We start from the raw sequence: 22,209 nt of genomic DNA, 5'->3' as shown, positions 1-22,209 counted from the left end.
TTCATTCCAAATAGATTTATAAAATGTAAGATACAGATTACTATCAGTCAAGTTACAGGCACACCGAACTAGGAATAAATAGCTATGTGATTCAAGCTATATGGTGTAAGGGAATTCCATGGCCCTAGAGCATGAAGGAAGAAGTGCAGCCTGCAGGGTCTGTGCAGCCCTAAGCTCTTTTTTTCCCAGCCCCCCCAGTACTCCCCAGAATTTAATCTACCAGATGACCCATTGCTTATATAATACTTGGTTATTTTCTTCTTCAACTCCACTTTATTCTTAAAACAGATCCATGAGATAGGTTAGGCTGAGTGATACTGACTGCCTCAAGATCACTTACTTGCTCTTCATGGCTGTACTAGTAATTTGAATCCAGAACTCATTGTCTACGGAAGCATCTACAATGCAGAATTCTTGCAGTTTGACACCGCTCAGTGCTATGAAATTCTGGGATCTTTAGTTTTGTTTATTTATCTTTCTCTGTCAGATCTCTGGTGTCACAACAAACTACAAATCCCATGTTTCCATTGGATGGAGTCATGACAGTTAAAGTGATGTCAAACTGCATTAATTCTGCAGTGTGGCAGCAGCTCACGTCTATCAAATCCTTTCTAGCAGATGTGATGCCAAGCCAGTAGTACAAATGTTTTTGTTTCCAGCAGCACAATTTTGGACTTTTCTATGAAGTGTAATTCTATTTGTATTTTATTAAATAACTTTATTTGTGTCTTCTGACTTTTCTATACTTCACAATTGTACACTTCCATATCTTTCTTATAGGTGTTTTTTTTAAAAGAAAAAGGTGAATAAATAGGCTCCAAGAGTAATTAATAAGGAAATGGATAGTTGTGTCTCCAAATAAAGTTTTTCTATTAATTGAATTCAGTAATTTTTTCCCATTACCAGTCTAGCCCAGCACTGTTCACTCTGACCAACAGTGTTTGTTTTGGGTCCTATGTAGAGGTCTTTCCTGTCACATCATATCGGATTCTTTTTAATTTGAGATGTTGATGGTTCTCTCTGGTGCTTCCTGCATGCAAGTCCAGTGATTCATCACTGAGTTATAGATTCTAACCATGTAAATGTATAGCGGCTAATATCTGTCAGTTTCAGATAAACGTCAGATAGTATCTACTGCATTATTTTTGTCTATAATACCAGCTTTTTGCATGATAAAGAATCAGACTTGTTTGGAGAAATTTGCCTTTAGTAAATTTATGCTGCTTTTCATATCTGGCTGGCTCATGATCTGATTACACAGATCATTAACACTTGCATGTTCTGAACTAATTTTCAAATTAATTTACACCATGGTGAAAATGGTGATAACTAAAAATACATTGCATGTCTAGTCATTTATTCCACAAAGCTTTGTCACTTGTCTAAATGAATGTATGATATGTGTTAGAAAAAATGTTTTATAGTATTTTAATTGTATAAAATTATTTTAGGTTTGGAATTCAAGAACAGGTCAACTTGTGTGCTTATTTGAAGAACATACAGAGCAGGTCAACTGCTGCCAATTTAACAATACAAATCATAACCTATTTCTGTTAGCTACTTGTTCAAATGACAGCTTTATCAAAGTAAGTATAGAAGGATGAGGTATTAATGTTCACATTCATTTTACAGTTTTTATTAGGCTTCTGACTATTTTGTGATAGAACATTCATGGAAATTTATTTGAGCTCTGAATTTAGTATCTATAGTCTTGCTTTTCTAGTCTTAGCCACTGGAGGCCGCATGAGCACTATATGTGAACTCTCTTTGCCAGAGTAGAGGGAATAGGACTGTGCTTCTTTATATCCATCACTTTTGTGCTTTGAGTTTACTGTAGAAGATACTAATATTCTTTCATGCTCGAACACCATATTTATTATAGATCCAGTTCTAAATATTCTTAAGGTTCTTGCCTGTTATAGATAATTTTTCTGTAAATGATTTCTGGGAAAGATACATGAAGGATCCACTCCTACATGACCTGTCCTGCCCTTTTGGGTCCAAAACACACTGCAGAAATGATCCAGTTTCAGACTGCTTTAACTGCCCTGGCTCAGTGCTAGGGAATTCTGGCAGCTGTAGTTTATTCTAGCACTAGAGCTCTCTGACAGAGAAGGCTAAATTTCTCACAAAACTACAGTTCCCAGAATTTCCTAACACTGATCCACAGCAGTTAACGCAGTATCAAACTGGATTATTTCTGCAGTGTGTTTTGGACCACTGATTTATAGAGGAGACTCTACTTCATTTCCCAGAAATTCCTTAATGTTTTTTGGTTCCTCCATTTCTTTTCTACTATTTTTAAATGCAGCTCTGGGATTTGAACAAGAAATACTGCCGCAATACACTGTTTGGCCACAGCAATTCTGTTACTCACTGCAGATTTTCACCAGATGATAAATACATGGCTACCTGTTCAGCAGATGGAACTTTAAAGGTATGTTTGGAGATTCTCAGGTGGTATTTAAAGTCAGATTAAAGCATCTTCTGATTTTGTGTTCTCTGCTGGAATCTAAAAGCTTTTTAAAATACAAAAATTATAACCATGCATGTGCTCATGGTTGTACTGGCTGAAATCAAGAATTAATTCATGTATATGTGAAGCTGAAGGCTTTCATGGCCGGCATCCATAGTTTTTTGTGGGTTTTTAGGGCTATGTGGCCATGTTCTAGAAGAGTTTCTTCCTGACGTTTTGCCAGCATCTGTGGCTGTCATCTTCGGAGAATGAAGATGCCAGCCACAGATGCTGGCGAAATGTCAGGAAGAAACTCTTCTAGAACATGGCCACATAGCCCGAAAAACCCACAAAAACAATCCATGTATAGTTGTATAGTGATGTCTTAACTCCATTCAAGTGATACTCTTACTGCTCCAATACAAGGCCAGAGTTCTAGTCATGTTGACTCATGAGTTACCCATTTGAATTTAGGATGTGCCATTTTGGGAGAACATCTGGACCATAATCTCTTTAAGTAAATTCATCTCTTTAAGTGAGGCTGCATCTACACTGCAGAAATAGTCCAGTTTGACACCACTTTAACTGCCATGGCTCAATCCTGTGGAATTCTAGGGTCTGTAATTTTGTGAGATATTTATCCTTCTCTGTCAGAGAGCTCTGGCATCACAACAAAGTATGACTTCCAGCATTCCATAGTATTGAACCATGGTGGTTAAAGTTGTATCAAATTAGATTATTTATGCAATGTGGATGCAGCCTAATTTGCTCCTTTGAAATTCTTCTGCTTTGCATTTCTGTTTTTGTCATGTCCTTAGTTTGAGCAGTCTGGATGCAACTAGTATGCAGGATTGCAGTATGATCTAAACTAGCCTCTTTGAGTCCTATAGCATCCTTCCCACCCTGTACTAGTGCTAATGGTAGAAACCCTATGCATCTCTCTGCTGCACACAATAATTTTAATAATAACTTAATAATAACTTAATCATTTTAATGGTATAAAATGATATGCTATTTACATTTAATTCATTCTCACAACAAATATATTTGGAGTTGTTTAAATTCCATGTATGTGCAGGCCATTTAAAACTGGATCTCCTCTGTTATATTGTAGGGTACATTATAGTGTTCTGAATTTTTGTTACAGTGTTTTAATGGGAAGTTGAAATATATAAATGTCACCATTATTTATAAACATAATAGATAATAATATATTTCTATGGGAAATAAATGAAAGTAATATATTATGATATTATATTTTTTTTAAAATCTGTTTCACTTCCCTCTAAGAAGCACAACCTCACAAGGAGACTATGTAGATAGAAGCTCATTTGATTTTCACAACAAAAAGGTTGGCATTCATTCTTGTGGAGGGAAATTAAAGCACAACATTTGGTAGCACAGTTGGAAAAAAGCAAAGCCTGCACCAACGCTTTGACACTAAGGGACCATTCACACTACACCATTATAGTGCTGTATTCTGCCTTAACTGCCATGGTTTCTTTCTGTGGAATCTTGGGATTTGGAGTTTAGAGAGGCATATTGAGCATTCTCAGCCAGAGAGCTCTAGTACTTCATCCTCCATCTTGAGGGAGAGAGAGGCAGGCTTGCTCCAACAGGCCTGCCTGGAAGAAGATTAACCATCCATTAAGAAGCCAAGCCCTCCCTCCAGTCCATCTGCCTTGGTCCAGGCCTTGGAGGTAGAGAAGAACTGCTGGACCTCATCCCATTCCCCGCCACCACTCCCTTCTCCTTTTGTGTCGTGTCTTTTTAGATTGCAAGCCTGAGGGCAGGGAACCCTCTAATTAAAAAGATTGTATATACAGCGCTGTGTAAATTTACAGCGCTTTATAAATAAAGTTTAATAATAATAATAATAACAAACTACAAGCCTCATGATTCCATAAGATGTTGCCATGGCAGTTAAAGTAGCATATGATACTATAATTATGTAGTGTGAACTAGTCCCTACGTTGTACTGCATATATGAGAAGAAACTGTTTAGCTGGGTACAGTATTTGGTTATTTCCAAATATCTTAAAAATTAAAAAAAAATCCAAATCACTAGCTAGCATTCTTTTTGTCTTCTACCATACTGACTTTTCAAAAAAGTTAACTCAGTATTTCTTTTTTAAACTTATATCTAAAGCTTTGGTATGTGCATTCAGCAAATGAACTGAAAACTATTGACATAGGAGACTACTTCAGAAATGTGGATGACTACCAAGATGATGTGGAAGTGTTAGTGAAATGTTGTTCATGGTCATCTAATGGTACTACAATAGTGGTAGCAGCCAAAAATAAACTTTTCGTAAGTATTTAATAGCATGTCAATGGCAATATCTTCTCTTTGAGTCACTGTGTTATTTTCAGTTGGTGTTTGACATCTAGTCTATTTTTTTAGCTGGAGAAAGCTTTGCTTTGCTATCTGACTATTGGTACTTGATTCTCCTTAGAAGTCACTGCTACATTTTTAAATGGAGTGGAAGAAGAAAAGTGAGACAGAAGGGAAAAACAGATCTTAAGAATTTATTAATCCTGTTCAGATCAGGATGAAGATCAGGGATACGGGACCTTTAACTACTAGATATTTGTGAACACTAGGCTGATGGAAGTTTTCATCCAGTACCAACTGGAAGGCTACAGGTTTCCCACTTCAGTCAAGTGCTCTTCTCCAGGCAACATTTTTTTCTGTAGAATAGTATGTGTCCTGAGCATGTAAACACTAACATTTTCACCTGTTTCTAACTATCTCCATACTCTTGGAGATAGCCATGTTATAATTGGATTTTTCATAGGATAAATTTCTGTTAACTCACTATCTGACCACCACTTTTATACAGCAAGGGGATAGCTCTTTAACAGTTATCCCTTATTCTGTTATAGTTTTGATATCAACCTGCAGAATTGTACCAGGCAATAAAGACAGTGCTGCTCTCCATCTGGGGCCATGCAGAATGAATAACTGTTAATTACAAGTCTTAATTGTATTTAATATTAACCAGGGTTTGAAGGTGATTAGTAAATGCTGTGTAAGTTGAATATGATCATTCTTAACCATAGTTACCTTTTTGCTGGTAAAATGCTATGATGCATTTAAGGCAGATGGAAGGAGATTTGTACTGTAAAGATGAGATGTATAGTGGGAGTTGCAAATTCTTCAGTTAAGAGATCACCACTAGTATATCTGCACCCATTAAAAGTACAATTGTGCTTTTAATTAATTTTTACATTAAGCACCTCAGAGAGTAAACTCTCATAAAAGTTCATTCACTGGCTCTACCTGGATGCTCTCTTGTAAGGAATAAAATGTGTTAAACATTTTCATGAGCACATTTAGATTCACTGGTAAGCCAGATTTCTAAATAATTCTGCTTTATTGGGAGCAAAGCAACATACTGGTGTTAATCAGCAAGAACAGCTGAACAAACCACAGGCCATCCATGATTTGCTGATGTCCAAAGCTGATCATTTGGTTTGTCTGAGAAGCTAGAGAAACAAACTTGTAACAAACTCTGTGCTTTTCCTCCAGCTTGTTGCTTTTATGCAAATATCGTTAGTCTTTTACAAAAATGTAGGTTTAGTTTAGGAAAATAAAATTTTAACTCTTTGAAACATTTCAGCAGTCTTTCAAAAGGTTCTGTGAGCTTAGGAAGCAGAACAACTGTAGTTGAAATTAGAAATTATTTTAATGAATTTATGAAATAATTAACATTATAAAGAGTGTTTTGGGGATTTTACACTTGAATTCTTAAATTGTTGTGGGACTAATGCTGACACAATAATAATGCTTTTATTCAGACTTTAATAACTTAGCTTTTTAATTATAGTTTGCAGGAATAGTATGCTTTTGAAGATTAGTAGTAGAATTTTTTTCCTTTTTAATGAATGTTAAATCTGTTAATTGCCTATTATTTATTATAAATATATTTATGGTTTTAAAAGTGAAATTGTTAAGATAATTTCACGCTAATAACTGATGGACACCACTGTTCACAGTGTTTAAAAAAAGGCTTGATCCTAGATCTGAACTGCCTTTCATCAGTGACGGTCAGTGTAAGAAAATAATAATCAGCAGTTACCAGTATGGTTGAAATCCAGTGTCATAGCAGAAGTTGCCTGTTAGCATGAAAGGACTGTCATCTCCTCCTCACTGCAACTCTACACCTCCCACAAACTTGTTCTGCACAGTTTTCCTGCACAAATATGCTGCAGATGAAAGGGAAATTGGCTCACTTTCCTTTCTGCAGACAAGCAATTTGCCAGCTGACCAAACCCATTGCTTGAGATCTTTTAATGTGACTAGTACAGTTATCTTAAAATGGCTGTTATCTTTTCAGCTTTTTGATACCAAAACCAGTGATTTGTTGGCAGAAGTCCTTATAAGCCACCAAAGTACTATTCAGTACTGTGATTTTTGTCCAAATAGTCAGATGGTAGCAGTTGCTTTATCACATTATTCTGTGGAGGTAAGTAACTGTGTTTAATAAAATGTAAGTAATTCCTTTCCATTTGTTATGGTGGATGATTTTAGAGCGGGAAGAGAGGGCAGCTCCAGCTTCTCATGCTTGCAAGAAGTGTGAATGTTCAGCCATTGTTAACTGTAGGTGGCATGGGTAGAGTCTTGGAATTGAGGTCCAAAACACACTGCAGAAATAGTCCAGTTTGAGACCACTTTATCTGCCCTGGCTCAGTGGTAGGGAATCCTGGGAACTGTAATTTTATTTTAGCACTAGAGCTCTGTGACAGAGAAGGCTAAATGTCTCACAAAACTACAGTTCCCAGTAATCCCTAAGATTGAGTCATCGCAGTTAAAGGAGTCTCAAACTGGATTATTTCTGCAGTGTGTTTTGAACTCAAGATTCTGGAGTTTAGTTATCAATCAGAGTGAGCAATACTGAGCCCAGATGGACCAGTGGTATCACTGTGTTCATTTAACTTTTGTATGGAGTCAGAAAAAGTAAATATATAAACAAAGGAATTGTGACAGTTTAAGTCTTTAGGGTTAGGAGAGGATATAGAAGTGATAGGCATGGCTAAATAATGAAACTGATGGGGAAAGGGGGAGTCTTAAAAGTAGTAATAGAAAAGAGCATTGACTCTTTTGGTCAGGTTGGCACACGGGGATAAACCCAATTGCAATGAATTGCTCCCCCTGCCATCCCAGAAAGAAGCTTCTTGGTTAGTACAACTTTTCCATTTTTATGATTAAAAGGGCTGAATTGAGTCATCAGTTTCTTTGCATATATATAATAATTATATATTTAATATAGTTTATGTGTGATAACTACTAACAACTTTCTCTCTCTAGAAAAATGATCTAATATTTTAATAATACATGTTATGAGTATTTAGTTCCTCTGTCGAAGGATATCTGTTTGAAGTGTAGATTCCTGAAAATGAAGTCTTTAGATATTGACTAATTCACAAAGTCACTCAGGAATACTTAGTGGAAAACTAACTTGGGGGGAATAACAGCAAGAGAAGACTTCATATCCTGCTTGTCAGCTTCTCATAGGTGGTTGGCAGCTCTGGGTACATTATGCTGGACTAAAGAGGTATTATGACTGATTCAGCATTGCTGTTTTTATGTTCTTGTGTTAAAAGTAGAAAAGAAAGATGCCCCAAATAGCCACTATGGTATAGTATCACTTATTTTTTAAAACTGTATTTGCTTCAGATCTGGAATATTGAGTCCCTTTCCAAAATAGCTGACTGTCGTGGACATATGAGCTGGGTTCATTCTGTGACATTTTCTTTTGACGGCTCTCTGTTTCTCACTGCTTCTGATGACCAAACAATAAGGGTATGTTTATTTTTTTCCTCCCAGATATTTTCTAAGCATTGTATTGCTTATTTAACAAGAAGCGAGAAATTAATTTAATTGCCCTCTATGATTGCCTCTGCACTGCAAAAATAATGCAGTTTGACCCTGTTTTCACTGCCATGACTCAGTCCTATCCAACTGTAGATTTCTAAGATTTACTTGTAGATCAAATCCAGAATTATTAACAAATTATGCATAAAAACTACAACATATAAAAATATTTTTAAAAAAACATATTAAAACATGTTAAATTTATTTATCATAAATAACAGAACAAAAAAAAACCTGGAAAGTATGTATTCACAGTGGAAGAACAAAATGAGACAAAGCCACCCTTATCACCAATTGAAGGGGCTATTCACTTCTCAGATGTTTCTGGAGTAGCAGGCTCACTCAGAAGGTCCACTTTGATAGAGAGTGCAGATTGCAATTCCAGAAATATCAGAATTGAATAGCACCTGAAGAAGACCAATTGATGTTAAGGCCAAAATATGTTGGCCTTTTAAGGAAATAAACGTTTTTGGACCATCACACAGCACTTCTTTCTTCATTCGTTCTTCCATCCTAAATAACAAACAGAAATACAAATTGCTGATTTGTTTGTGGTCAGTGTCTAAAAAATTATGACCTTGTAGAATTTCTGCTGTTTTAAACAGATTTGGGAGACAAGTAAGGTGTGCAGCCTCTCTGCCACTGTGTTGAAACGTGAAATAGATGTTCGGTTTCTGGCCAATGAAGTAGTCATCTTAGCCATTGATAGTTCAAAGCATCTGCAAGTAAGTATGTTTGAGTGCACTGTGTTATACCTGTTTTGGCTTGTATTGTACCTTACAGGGCTGCTCTCTGTGAATCATAAAAGAATAATTGTGAATACAACTTATAGTTCTATATAATGTCAGCTTTTTGCAAAACTCCATTCTTAGCATATTTATACTGTTCATTTGTGTTTAAATCATGCAATGGCTTTCTGTTGTTCTCCCATGGTAGCAGTATTTTAGGCTCATCCTTAAAAAGGTAGAGATACTGATGTGGGTTTCTCCTGTCTGCAAAAGTAATCTGTAGTAATCTGCTGTTTGAAGCTCTTTATTGGCACTTGCTTGCACTTGAAGAATTGTGCTCCAGAAACTCTTAGAAGATGTGGATTATCTAGAACAGTGGTCCTCAAACTGTGCCCTTTAAGAGATTTTGGACTTCAGCTCTCAGAAGCCTCAGCCACGTTGGCCAACAATCTAGGATTCTGGGAGCTGAAGTCCAAACTCCCTTAAAGAGCACAGTTTGGGGACCACTGATCTAGACCCATTTCAATAAAGTTACAGTCCTCATTTTGAGAAAAAAATTGAACTTGGTTGCCTTGAGGATGATTTTCATTGGAAGAAGAATGAGAAAGTGTAACTAGTTACTTTTCTTTGATCTCTCCATGGTTTTTGATATCATGGACAGTAGTTTTCTGCTGGAATGGGAAGCACTGTATTGCAGTGGTTCTGCTCCTGCTTGTATGGTTGGTTCCAGAATGTGGCAACGGAGAATTAGTCTCTGCCCATTGGAAATTGACTGTGGAATGCCAAAGAACACAATCTTTTAAACATCTAACAGAGCCCATTGAGGCAATCATTGGGGGATTTGGCACCGGATGTCGTAAGTGTGTAGATGACACTCATCTCTGTTATACTAAGGTCAGTTATGGACCAGTTTCTGAATGTAGTGGTGGGCTGGATGAGGCCTGATTGACAGAACTCTAGTCGTGGAAAGACTGAGGCCCTGAGTGTAGGTGGTTTCCAAGTCTGGGATTTGGGTAATTTCTCTGTCTTCAGTGGTGTTAACACTGAGACTGTTCCTCAGCAGAGGTAATCTAGCCATATGATAGATTGGAAACACCAAGATGGGATTTTTGTAATGTGCTTTGTATAGGACTACTCTTGGACTTGATCCATAGGCTACAACCAGGGCAAAATTTTGCAGCCAGGCCTGTGCACATATAACTCCTGTGCTAAAAGTTTTATCCTGGTTTCCAGACTCATGGTGAGGAAGGCACACTTTACTGTGTCCTAGAGTTGCTGGCCTAGGCTGCAGATCTCATTACTTGTGATGGGGAAAATGAGGATAAACTTTAGATTGTGCCTAGAATATATATAGTAAGTTGTCCAGATTGTCAGTCAATCTGAAGCAGTGTTAGGGCATTCTTGTGAAACTACTAGGCTTCCTAGACTGATCGCAGTCTAAGACTTCTTTAGAACTGAGAGAGTGTGTTTATACAGTTAAGGTAGCTTGCTGAGAGACAAATTTGTTTTCATCTATTCATCAGGATTTATTGTATCAAGAGCTAAACGTCCCAGAGTTTCTTGTGTATAGGCAGGAAGAATGGACACCTGGTGGGAAGAGCAAACATTTCTTTTTCCAATATGAGTCACAAATCCTTGTGTAAGTGTCTAATTCATCCAACAGTCAGTTTTCATGCAACTTTGGGTCATGTCACCTGCCCAGTAGAGAGCATTCAAGGAAATTAATAACATTAGGGGCAGAGCAAACCAGCAACTTGGAGCAGCCACTTTCTACTCCAGCCCTGATTGGCTGGGAGCCGGGGCAACTGCTGTGAAAGTGGGCCACCACCATGGTCCCAAATGAGCTGCTGGCAGGAGTGGTTTTTAACTGCACCTTTTGCCACCGCCTTCAGACCGCCTTAGTTGGCCTTGGAGCGGCTACCAGCCAATCTGGGGGCATGTGTCACCTGCACACCATGTCCTCGAAGTGTCCAGAAGCTACACCTTTTGGTTCATCTGTTTTGGGCCATTAATTTTAGTTTCTGTTCACTTGTAAAATATACAGTATGCCCACCACATTTTTTGGGGTTAGAGGTGCTCTGTATACAACCCCTGTGAAAATGGAGCAAATTGCAACTAAAAACTATTTTTTTACCCATGAGAACAATTATCTAGGAATCTCTAGGTCCTCCAGCACAACTCTGTGGTCAACATCCACCAGAAGTTGACCATAGAATCACTCTAGAGCACCTGTAAATGCCAATAAAGTGTTTTCTCTAGGAATCTATAGGTTCTCAAATGCAAAACTATATCCATCTTCAGGCAGAATTTGGAGGGCTTAGAGTTTCCTAGAGAAAACATAATAATACAATCTGCAAATAATCAGATCAGCACAAGTCAAAGCTGCAAATGGGACAGACCGACTGTAAAACTTCTAAATGTCTGATTTACAGTTACAGTTATGCTACAGGTCTTTCTGGGAATTCTTGTAGTGAAATATATCTCAAAATATTCAGGTCTACTTTGGGAAAAATGAGTTAATCCAACTAATATTATTAAATGTGATTTACAAGACACATCAGCACCTAATTTCCCAGTAGATAAGAACCCCAAATCCCTTAATTTGGGTTATGCTCCTCCTACTCACATGGACATATGTCTACTGGAAATGGACATATCACAGGTAAGAGCCTATGTCCGTTTTTCAGTGAAGTGTGCATTGCTAAATGGAGTTTTTGCATGCTACAAGGGACTATGGCAGAAACTGAAAAAAATTCAACAAGTTAGCAATCATTAAAAACTGCAGGCTTTCTATGGTGGGGCAAGAAAGCTTGTTTTCATTCTGAAATTATTGTTACATATTCTTCATTTCTGAAAAATACTACTTTTGTTTACTAGGTTTACTAGTTTTGTAACATTTTGGTCATTAACAAAGGGATTATGCTGTTAGTATCTTGATTGTATTAGAATTCTAATAGTCCAAAATGACTGTAAACAATTGAACTTTTAAGATTTGCTTTTTTGGCCTTGTTCATTGGAAAACTGGATCAAATTTACTTTACTAATTAGTGACAAGTGGGACTTGCAGCAAAATGTTCATGATTCCAGCTAACCAGCTGGTGCCCTGTTCCAGATTACTATACTTTTGTTTCTTCATATTTGCTGGGGTTAGGGGCACAGGACCCTCATGAATGTGGAAAACCCAGAAATAACAAAAACTCTATGTTTTTACCGAGAGAACACCTCTCTAGGAATCTTTAGGTCCTCCAGTGCAACTCTGTGATCAACATCTGCCAGATATTGACCAAAGAATTGTGCTGGAGGAGCTCCAAATGCCTAGTGGAGTGTTCTCTCTAGGAATATCTAGGTCCTTCAGTTTGACTTTTAGTTAAAGTTGACTGTAGAGTTGCTCTGGAGGACATAGATATTCCTAGAGAGAATATATTAATAAAATTCATGAATAATCAAATCTGCAAAAGTCAAAGCTGCAAAAGTGGAGGGATGAGTGTAGTCTCTTCCCTCCAACTTCCATATTTCTGGTCTCTATCCTACAATATTTAATAATATTCCCAGCACTCATTGTTCTGAGAAAATATAATTAAAGTAACAAAATGAAATAATGAAATACATGTAACTATATTTTTATAAATACTGCCCCCCCACTGTATTCTTATTGTTGCGAGGAATTATACACCAGTGTGGGAGGTCAAAAGAATTAGAATCCATCAAGGTATAAAGGGCATCAGTACTGGCCAATGATGAAGCCAGAAATATGGCTGGCTTTTGTTCTAGCATTTGCTTGTTCACACCAGTGGTCATTAGTCTTCTACAAGTGGATAAATTCATGCACACCTTCATGTTTTATTACTCTTTTAATGTTATGAAACTATGCATTTAACAGCCTGCATAATTTATTTTGTTTAAATTTTAAAAATTATGTAGCAGCTGTTTTGCATGGGTGACTATAAATGCATACATACATTGAATAATATTCCTCTTCATTCTTCTTTTTAATATATTAGCGTTGCTATGGATATTGGTGAAGTGGGAAATAGAAAAGGCTGCAGCTGCTCTATGCTGTGATGCTGATCATGTCTACATGTCAGTGAATAGTTAAAATATTTCTGAAAAATAAGTACAAGCTTTTTTTAGACATGGAAGAAGTCAGATTGTGATAGGATGACTTGTTCTAAGCAGATTTCGGAGGACTCAGACTTCTAAGATAAAGATAAGCACTTAGCATTCTTTTTATTTAAAAAATGGAAAAGAAAAAAGAAACAAGTATGCCAGTCACACCCATTCTTCACATGTTTGTGTCATGACTTTTTCTCCTTAGAGCTTTGTAAATATTGTTACTGGTTGTCATTGCACCTCTGAAAAGACAAAAATAGAACATTAATTTTAATATTCATTTTTAGTGCAGTTACCCCCCCCCCCACACACCAATTAATGTACTGTATATGAAATGTCAGAAAACCTCATAGCCTGTACAAAACGTTTGATTTAAAGTTAATGTGGAAAGCTAGCCCAATACATCAAACTTAATCCATGGATATAGTGTTGCCAAAGTACTGTAACTTCCATGTAGCCTTCCATTTAATTCTAGTTATAATAAACTACACTAGCAATGGAATTTGTGTGTGTGATTGGAAATCTCACGTAATTCCAAGAGAGGTTTGGACTTGAAAACCCTGGATTCAGATCCCTACTCTGTCAGGGGTACAGATCTTGGACCAATCATCCTCTCTTAACCTATATCACCGAGTGGTTTGTAGAAATAAAAAGTAGCGGTACAGAGCCATTTATTCTATAGTTCTTTATTTTGAAGGGCATATAAAAAGGTAGCATGCACTGAAGTTGTCAATATGATTAAAAGTTTCCACTGAGAAAGTATTCAGGCATTTTCTTTAGGACTGATGTTCTCTGAAGAAAGATATTGTGCTTTATAATCCTTTTTCAATTATATATTGCATTGCAGCTTATTTATGGATACACAGGCCAGACCTTTCATTTGACTAAAGGACAGGATCATTTCATATGCTGTTGTTGCCTGAGCAATGATCTGCAGACTGCTGCATTTGGGGAGAAGAATGGAACAGTAAAGGTAAGCAACTGATTTTCAGAATGAGTAGTCTTTGCTTGTATTCTGTTTATTGTTCAGTACAGTATTCTCTCTCTTTGTCTTCATCTGTCTGTCTGTCTGTCTATCACAAGAGCAATATCACAGCCTACAGCCAGTTAAAGGTAAAGGAGGACAGGGGAAGGAGCAGTGGGGGTCTGCCCTTGCTGTCCCTTGAGGCTGAGAGAGCATGACGTGTGTGTCGTGCCTTCAAGTTCTTTCTGACTTATGGCAACCCTAAGGTGAAATTATCATGGAGTTTTCTTGGCAAGTTTCATCAGAGGTTTTTTTTTTTGCTATTGCTAGCCTGAGGCTGAGAGAGTGTGCTTTGTGTGTGCGCGCGCGCGTGCTTGCGTGTGTGCCTTCAAGTCATTCCTGGCGACCCTAAGGTGAAACTGTCATGGAGCAAGCTTTGTCACAGGGGGATTTCCATTGCCATCCTCTGACGCTGAGAAAGTGCGAGTTGTTTGTGTGGTGCCTTCAAGTCATTTCCAACTTATGGCAGCCCTAAGGTGAAGCTGTCATGGAGTTTTCCTGGCAAGTTTCGTCGGGGGGGGGGGTTGCTATTGCTAGTTGAGGCTGAGATAATGTGCCTTGGATTTTCCCCCCTGGAAGTCCTGCCCCTAGAAGTTCTGCCCCTGGAAAGTGGAAGTCCTGCCCCAGAAGTCCTGCCCTCCAGCATCGGTGACACTCGGTGCAAGAACATGTCTGAATTTAGGCACTCAGGCGCGTTACAGACCGCCCAAAACGGGTGGTCTCGCGCCACTGCCGGTTGCTGTGTCCGGGAACTGCAGCAGCCAAACAGCGCGGTTCCTGGACGCTGCAAAGAAGGAGTGCGAAAATCGCACTCCTTCCTGTGCTCCGGAAGAGACGCCGTAAGTGCCGAAGCGCGCACTCGCGGCGTCATTTCTGGGGCGTGACGTGTGGATGCAGTGCGTTCGCCATTTCATATGGACTCAGTCCGTACTAGGGTTAGGGGCATCTGGAAGAGACGCCCCTTTCTAACCCTAGTACGGACTGAGTCCGTGCTAGGGTGCCCGTTTGTAACGGGCCTCAGTCTCTAAAAGGTTAGACATCACTGTATTAAAGTTTTTAAAAAATACTTGGGCATTTTGCCTCTTTGAGATCATGTTTTCCTTTGCTTATGAATGCCTCACATATGCCATTTGTTTCATTTCACACAGGTCTTAAGTCTGTCAGATGGAAACATTTTAAAATCTAGAACTGGACACAGAGAAGCTGTACAACACTGCCAGTTTACTTCTGATGGGAAAATGCTTATTTCAAGCTCTGATGATTCAACTATACAGGTGTTGGAATATTTTGATGGTTAGGATATCTGTAATATTTTTTGGAAAATTTAGGTTCCGCCTAGAAAAATATTTTTGCTTGAATCTCTCTGTAACTGCTTAGATGAGCCAGAGGTTATGAGAACTATGGTATGCGGGAAATTTCCCTTTATATGTTTTCAAAACTTAAAATATGTAGCATCTTAGAATAAGGTGTTATGAAAAAGCAAGCTTTAAATCTAATGAGTCTGATTTAGTTTATTAAAATTAATTTGGAGATATTGATTTGAGTTTTTAAAAGTTTTTTTCATGACAGTTGTGGGAAATGCACTTTTGAAGATTTTGAAGCTCTTTTTTTGGTAAAAGGTAGGATACATCTACTTAAACATGAAAAACAATGAACATTAAAAGTAGATATCATGATTTTACAACTGATAAATAAGAAAGCTTTTAAACTAGTGTAAATTTCACAGCTTTTACCTTTTTGTATTTATTGGGTGTGATGTATACACACATTTAAATTCAATAGATTTCATTGGAATATCAGTATGCTTCAGTGCCATAAGTGCACATTATTGCATTTTTCTTTAAGTCATTTGAAGGCTGAGACCAGGATCCAACATTGGCAGTATTGTACTGTTTGTGATTGTACATACATTTGCACATTTTCAAAGCTTGTGCAAGGAGGCATCCAGTACTTCCTTCTGGAAGCATTTCTCCATTCTGGGTGGTGCAACAGGTCAGCTTACCTGCTGGTTGAACACACCCCAAGCCAAGATGAACAAGAGAGGAAGAGAGCAAAGAGGAAGTGTAAGAGAAAGAGAGCTGGGCTGAAGAGAAATAGGCTGAATTTCTAGAAACAAAGGTTTGTTAAGGTAGAACATGCTTATAGTACAATTGTTTTTTTTTTAACAGACACCCCTCCCCCCTCCCCAAACTGGCATCCTGTGTAAGTATGCCAGTGAGGCTTTTCACTCCATCAGCATTGTATTGGGTTTCAGTCTGAGAAGTGTACTAAAAATGTGAGAAAAGGTTAATCAATGGGCTACTATTGGTGAAGTCCCTCTCAAATTCAGAAATGAAGTTAGTGACCACATCTAGTAACTGTCCTTCACACTCTGGGATAGGGCTAATACTGAAACAAGTGAGAATTAGTTATGCAGTCTTTTTGCTAAGGTGTCTGTTAATGCATATTGGTCAGTATGACAAGTACCAAACCATCTCTAGAACCTTAACTTTGGAAGTGGGATAATTCTTGTGAGGAACATAGGCTTCAGAAGTGCTTCAAGATTTTGGAAGCACATTATAACAGGAATAAAGTCTAGCATTGTCCCCCTGTGGGACTTCTGCTGTACCATCTAGCTTATAGGAACATAAGAACCATTCTGCAGGAGACCAAAAGCCTCTAGTTTAATACTGCCATGATTGCACAATAGAAGCTGATGGCAAGTATACAAGGAAGAGATGGATGTAGTTAAAGTCTTTTGCTTATGTTTCCAATGAACTGAGGTTCAGAGGCATAGGACCTCTGATAGTGGAAGTAATATATAGGTTGTATGACTGTGAGTCATGGATACATTCATTATCCATTATTCACCTGAGGGGAATGATCAGGGGTACATTGCATTTCAAAAGCATTTCATCACCTCAGAAGCACAATGTAACTGCAGGCATATATCCTTATCTCACCATTTGTGAAGAGTGGAAGATCTTGTAGAGATCCTGTTGGTTTGTTGCACTTAAACCATAAATCTCTAGGCACCATATAATACACAAAGACTGAGGTCCTGAATCATCAAGCTGCATTGTAGCTACAATGATGGAGCTCCAGCATTAATAGTTACTTCTACTGATGCCACCCTTCAACAACCTACCTCTTAAGCCCTTACTGAAGGGTTTCCAAAGCACTGCAGATTGGGCAGCCGGGGAATGATGACTGTAGCACTCTCCCAGTGATTGGGCACATTGAGATAGATCACTCACAAATTCCCAACAGGATGCTAGCCGATATGTATCAAACACCTGATCCAAGTGTCTGAGGGTTCTATTTTTGCTTTGAAAAAATATGTATGTGCTAGTCATTGATGGATTTAAAAATGCTTTTCTTAATTTGTTGTCATGTCTGTTTTAATTAGGTATGGAATTGGCAGTCAGAGGAATGTATTCTTCTGAAAGGTCACAATGAACCTGTCAAGAATTTTCATCTTCTAAAAGACTCAAGGCTTCTGTCGTGGTCATTTGATGGGACAGTTAAGGTAAATAAGAACTCTGCATACTGACAGCATAGACTGGTACTTGTATGTAAATTTACAGGGAATCAAACACAAGCCATATGAAATTTTATATTTGTCCTGGTTCTTTAAATAAAATTTAAAAAAATAAAATAAACTTCAGATAAGATTAGAGTCTCTCTTTAAAAGATAAAATGAACAGTGAATGGAGATTATTGTATGTTTTAAGCTATATGTTACTGAGTATTTTGAAAGCAAAATAGGCACATTGGCATTCTGTTTGCATGCTTTGACCAAAAGAATTGTTTACTGGTGAATATTTTAATATTACAGCTCTGGAACACACTTACAGGAGAACTAGAAAAAGATCTCACCTGTCATGAAGATGCTATTCTTTCTTGTGCTATTTCACCCAATAACACTATGTTTTCCACTACCTCTGCTGACAAGACTGCCAAGGTCAGTAAATATTTACAAACACATAATAAATTTTCTATACTAATAAAGTATAGGTCAGGATCTAGACAGAGATAAGCTCTTTCATATGCAGTTTGTAGTAATTTAGTGAGAGAATTACATATATACTTATTGTATATACACATGTATAAGTCTAGAAATGTCAAAAAAATTGACCCAAAAAACTTGGCTCATCATCTATGGGTCACTATAACTACTGTACTTTTACTTTTATAAAAACTATAACAATATCCCCTTTCCTGTTCAGTGGCAAAAGGCACTGGAGCATGGCTTTGGTGTGCTTTCCAGACTCATAGGACGCGTGCATCATTTAAACAGCATACCTCCAAAGTGACCCAAAGCAGCTCTATTTTGGCCTGTCTGTACGGGCCCCTGTCCCAGATCTTCCATATGTCAATGTATCATAAACTACCTGTGCAGAAGATTTCAGGTTCATCTGTTGTGGAATGTAAAATGAACCCAAAATGCTGAAATACAAGTTAACCAGTATGTTTAATATTTTAAATCTTCAGATATGGAGTTTTGAAACATCCTCAATTCTTCATAAACTAAATAGTCATGAAGGCTGTGTAAGATGCTGTGTTTTCTCCCCTAATAATGAACTGTTTGCCACAGGAGATGACAATGGAGAAATTCGGGTATTTCAATTTGTTACTTTAAAATGATTTATTGAATAGCATAGGATAAAAGCAAATTCTGTCTGAATTATCAGTACAAATGGCTGATTTAGTCTGCTAAATGTTTTTTGAATGACTGTGTTTTGGTTTTGCATTAAAACAGGAACAGTGTGTAGTGGAGAAGGCTTTCAGGGTAGTTCTGGATTAATTATTCAACTACAAAGAAAATAAAATGGGTGGGGAACTTTTTAAAACTGCTTTAAGATGTCAAAAGGATAACGAAAAAAGTTGAGTTTCAATATTTTTTGTGCATGGTTGAATTTGTGAATTTGTAATATGATTGTGTTTAAAATCTAGAATTTCTGTAAAGGATAGAGTATAAATAAAATAGTTTAAAAGGCAGAACAGTAAATTTAGCCTAGTAGGTAGGAATAAATTTGCAAACCAGAGGTGTCAGAGAACAAGCTGGGCAAATAATTTGAAAAAGACTTAAGGTACAGTATAAGATGTTTTGTTTTGTGGATTTGGGAAACTTTATGCTGTGATATGTGTTTTATACTGCCCTTCGGTAAAATGTTTAAATTATTATGTATGATACTACACTAAACATATGTTTTGCATTATTTATGCCTCAGGTTTGGAATGTCTCAAGAGGTGAGCTGCTTCACCTCTGTTTTCGTGCTTCAATAGGTGAAGGAGAATCAGCACATGGAGGCTGGGTAACAGACCTTTGCTTTTCCCCTGACAGTAAGATTCTGGTTTCTTCGGGGGGATACATAAAGGTAATCTCAATAAAATAGTTAATGAAAAACAATTATGTTTTTGCAATATATTAAAAACTATTTGAGGTATTACTTGTTAAGATCCCTGTATAGGTAAGAAATAGCCAGAATGTTAACTCATCCCTCTTAGGTTAACAAGATATTTTGGCGATCTACCCAAGTCTCAGCAAGAAATTCATTCATATTTTGTATGCACCTTATAAACATACTTGCAGGTAATTTTGAACATGATATTTTTAATAACTTGCATGATACAAAGTTTGTATACATTTGAACCATTAGAAGGCAAAGGGGTCAGTATCTCAGCCACCCACGTGAACAGTTTTAGATTTTGGAAGATTTCGGATTTTAGAATTCCAGATAAGAAATAATCAACCTGTATAATGTTGTCAACATCATTCTGTACTGAAACCTGAGACTAAAAAAGTAATAGTGTGTGCTTGTCAAATGTATATGGAAAAATATGGCCCAAATTGGTTGTGATGTCTAGAATATGCTGCATTAAGGATTTATTTCTTTTTAACTGTGAACACATTTTTCTTCCTTTTAGTGGTGGAATGTGGATACCGGTCAACCTCGGCAAACATTCTACACAAATGGAACCAATCTCAAATCTCTACATGTGTCCCCAGATTTCAAAGTATGTGTGACTGTTGATAATCTTGGCATTCTTTATGTGCTACAAATTATCGAATAAACCTTTTAAAGACTGTGACAGCTTTTGTAATTGCAGCATTTTGAGCCAGAAGTGATATGGATGTATATATGTAAATGTTTCTGAGCCAGAAGCATTTGGAGGTGGCAGAATCCTTGAAGTTCTTATGAAATGTGAAGTGATTCCTTCTCTGACATGCATTTATATGGATGTATATTTGTAAATGTTTATATGCGTGTAAATTTGTAAATTTATTTTGTGTTTGATCAACTCTTTAAAGTTTGGTTTCCATCTTCTAAGTATGTCTGTAGCTACTTAAAGATTGGAATACATTAGTGTATTTCCACAGATGGAATGCATTTTGTAAATGTAACCAGGAAGGAGGTCATCTCCTCATTCTTCTGCAGATTCTCTGTACCGTAAAAATGTACCGTTGATGCCTGAACTGATTTTTGGTTAGTGCATAGGGCTGCATTGGTGAGTAGAAGGAAAGGAAATTCTATTACACTAGCAGCCATGTGCTAATGTAATGTTGAATTTAGGCTAAAGAAATATACTAAGGGTAATTGAAAGGAGTATGATACATTGACATTTCATCACTGATCTTATAGAAGGTGTTGTTAAAACATATGCAGTTTCCTAAAAACATAGTTTTTTTTATTGCTGTTTTATAGATGCCGATAGATTTATAATGTGAATTCCAAAAGCCTTGATAAACAGTGTGAATTACTGAAAGCTCCAGTATCATAAAATGAAATACTAAGCAATACTGTTGTGTTACTACTAGCAGTAGCAGCTTGTGCTTTTCAGACATAGTAGTCTAAATATACTGGTGGATAATTGTTTTGAAAATTCTACTGGGCTAAAAAAGCATTGCCCCATACCACCTGCAGAGAGGATCTGTAGGTTCGTGTCTATCCACCTGCTTAGAATTGAAAAGCCATTTCAGTATCTTTTATGTCTTCTGTTCAGATTGTCTTTCTATATTTGCCAAAGTTTTTTCTCGCCTGTTAAAAATTACAGTATTCTGATCTGATAAAATAATTTTTAAATTGTAATATATCCGATAAAGAAAATGAAAGTAAAATGTGATGGTAAATGTCTTGAGGTTGTTTTTTTTCCCCTCTGGGTTTTCATATTTTTTCTACCATATATGTACTTGAGCAACATGTTGCTATTTTAACTAACAATATTCTTCTGCTCAGGGATTGGAAAAGTTATTTTTGGTAGACAATTCTCTCATTTCCCCAGCCGTCATACATGCAGAGTGATTCTGTGGGCTGGCATGTTGCAAGCAGCAACTTGAGATTCTCTTTTTGCCTCTATCCTACTGACCAGAAAATCCTCATGTTTTGCACACAAAGAATATACCATGCAAAGAGATGTTAAGGAAGCCAGTCCTCTTTTATGCAAAATTCCATAGCAGCTGGAATGTAGGACAGTGAAGCATAATTACTCTTGTTATGGATTTCATCACATTTTAGGTTAAGGTTAAGTAAGAACAATTATGTTGGGTTAGGTGTTTAAAAATAATTGAGGATGCCCCAGTTCATGGAAAACATTTCCAGTGAAGTTCTTAAAATGAAATTACATTTTAAAAAAATCTGGTGGTGCTATTTATTGCAAGTGAAAATTAAAAAGCTACATACTTAAAAGGCAGGTTGTTGGTTTATAATCATTTGGAGGGATAAATTGTTTCCAGTTTAACTAGCATTTTAACATATCGTAAGAATACTAATAGCATCTTAGACTTTTGCTTTTGGCTATATTGTGCTGCTTTATGTTAATTTATATATATATATCTGTGCATCAAAGGGAAAACCTAAACTTGCTGACTACACTGAATTTTTAAAATGATATAAAACGTTGCCTTGGCAATGTTGTTGGGTTTTTGTTAAACAAGTTGTTATTTTGTTAAGCAATAAATATTTTTATATAATGCAAAATGCAGTATATTTTCTCTCATCTTCATCTGTTAATTCATTTGCTTCTTTTCATT

The 22,209-nt window shown here is 37.0% G+C and overlaps 2 protein-coding genes across 5 annotated transcripts in view; one reads left to right on the top strand and one right to left on the bottom strand.

The window, feature by feature from the left end:
* LOC149312067 (apoptotic protease-activating factor 1-like) overlaps window positions 1-22,209 on the top strand; it is a 46,052-nt gene that overhangs the window by 23,721 nt on the left and 122 nt on the right. Inside the window, exons 15-28 of one of the 3 annotated variants that reach the window (XM_089523894.1) lie at window positions 1,452-1,586; window positions 2,312-2,437; window positions 4,605-4,766; window positions 6,796-6,924; window positions 8,136-8,261; window positions 8,939-9,058; window positions 14,019-14,144; window positions 15,344-15,469; window positions 17,584-17,703; window positions 18,013-18,138; window positions 18,669-18,794; window positions 19,409-19,555; window positions 20,106-20,195; window positions 20,885-22,156. In XM_089523894.1, coding sequence (XP_089380020.1) covers window positions 1,452-1,586; window positions 2,312-2,437; window positions 4,605-4,766; window positions 6,796-6,924; window positions 8,136-8,261; window positions 8,939-9,058; window positions 14,019-14,144; window positions 15,344-15,469; window positions 17,584-17,703; window positions 18,013-18,138; window positions 18,669-18,794; window positions 19,409-19,555; window positions 20,106-20,195; window positions 20,885-20,902 — 1,677 coding nt within the window. In that variant the 3' untranslated portion in view covers window positions 20,903-22,156. The other 2 variants (XM_089523892.1, XM_089523893.1) reach the window with 2 other exon arrangements.
* The window catches only part of ANKS1B (ankyrin repeat and sterile alpha motif domain containing 1B), a 499,785-nt gene continuing 490,901 nt past the window's right edge, over window positions 13,326-22,209 (bottom strand). For both annotated transcript variants that reach the window (XM_089523880.1, XM_089523881.1), the window contains exon 28: window positions 13,326-13,413. The gene's annotated coding sequence lies outside the window, so the exon portion shown is untranslated. The remainder of the gene's footprint in view (window positions 13,414-22,209) is intronic.

The sequence above is a fragment of the Sceloporus occidentalis genome, unplaced genomic scaffold (genome assembly GCF_023333645.1).
Source record: "Sceloporus occidentalis isolate IW3139 unplaced genomic scaffold, rSceOcc1.0.p SCAF_5, whole genome shotgun sequence".
Lineage (NCBI taxonomy): Eukaryota > Metazoa > Chordata > Lepidosauria > Squamata > Phrynosomatidae > Sceloporus > Sceloporus occidentalis.
The sequence above is the reverse complement of the archived record's forward strand: the minus strand, read 5'-3'. Positions and strand labels throughout refer to the sequence as shown.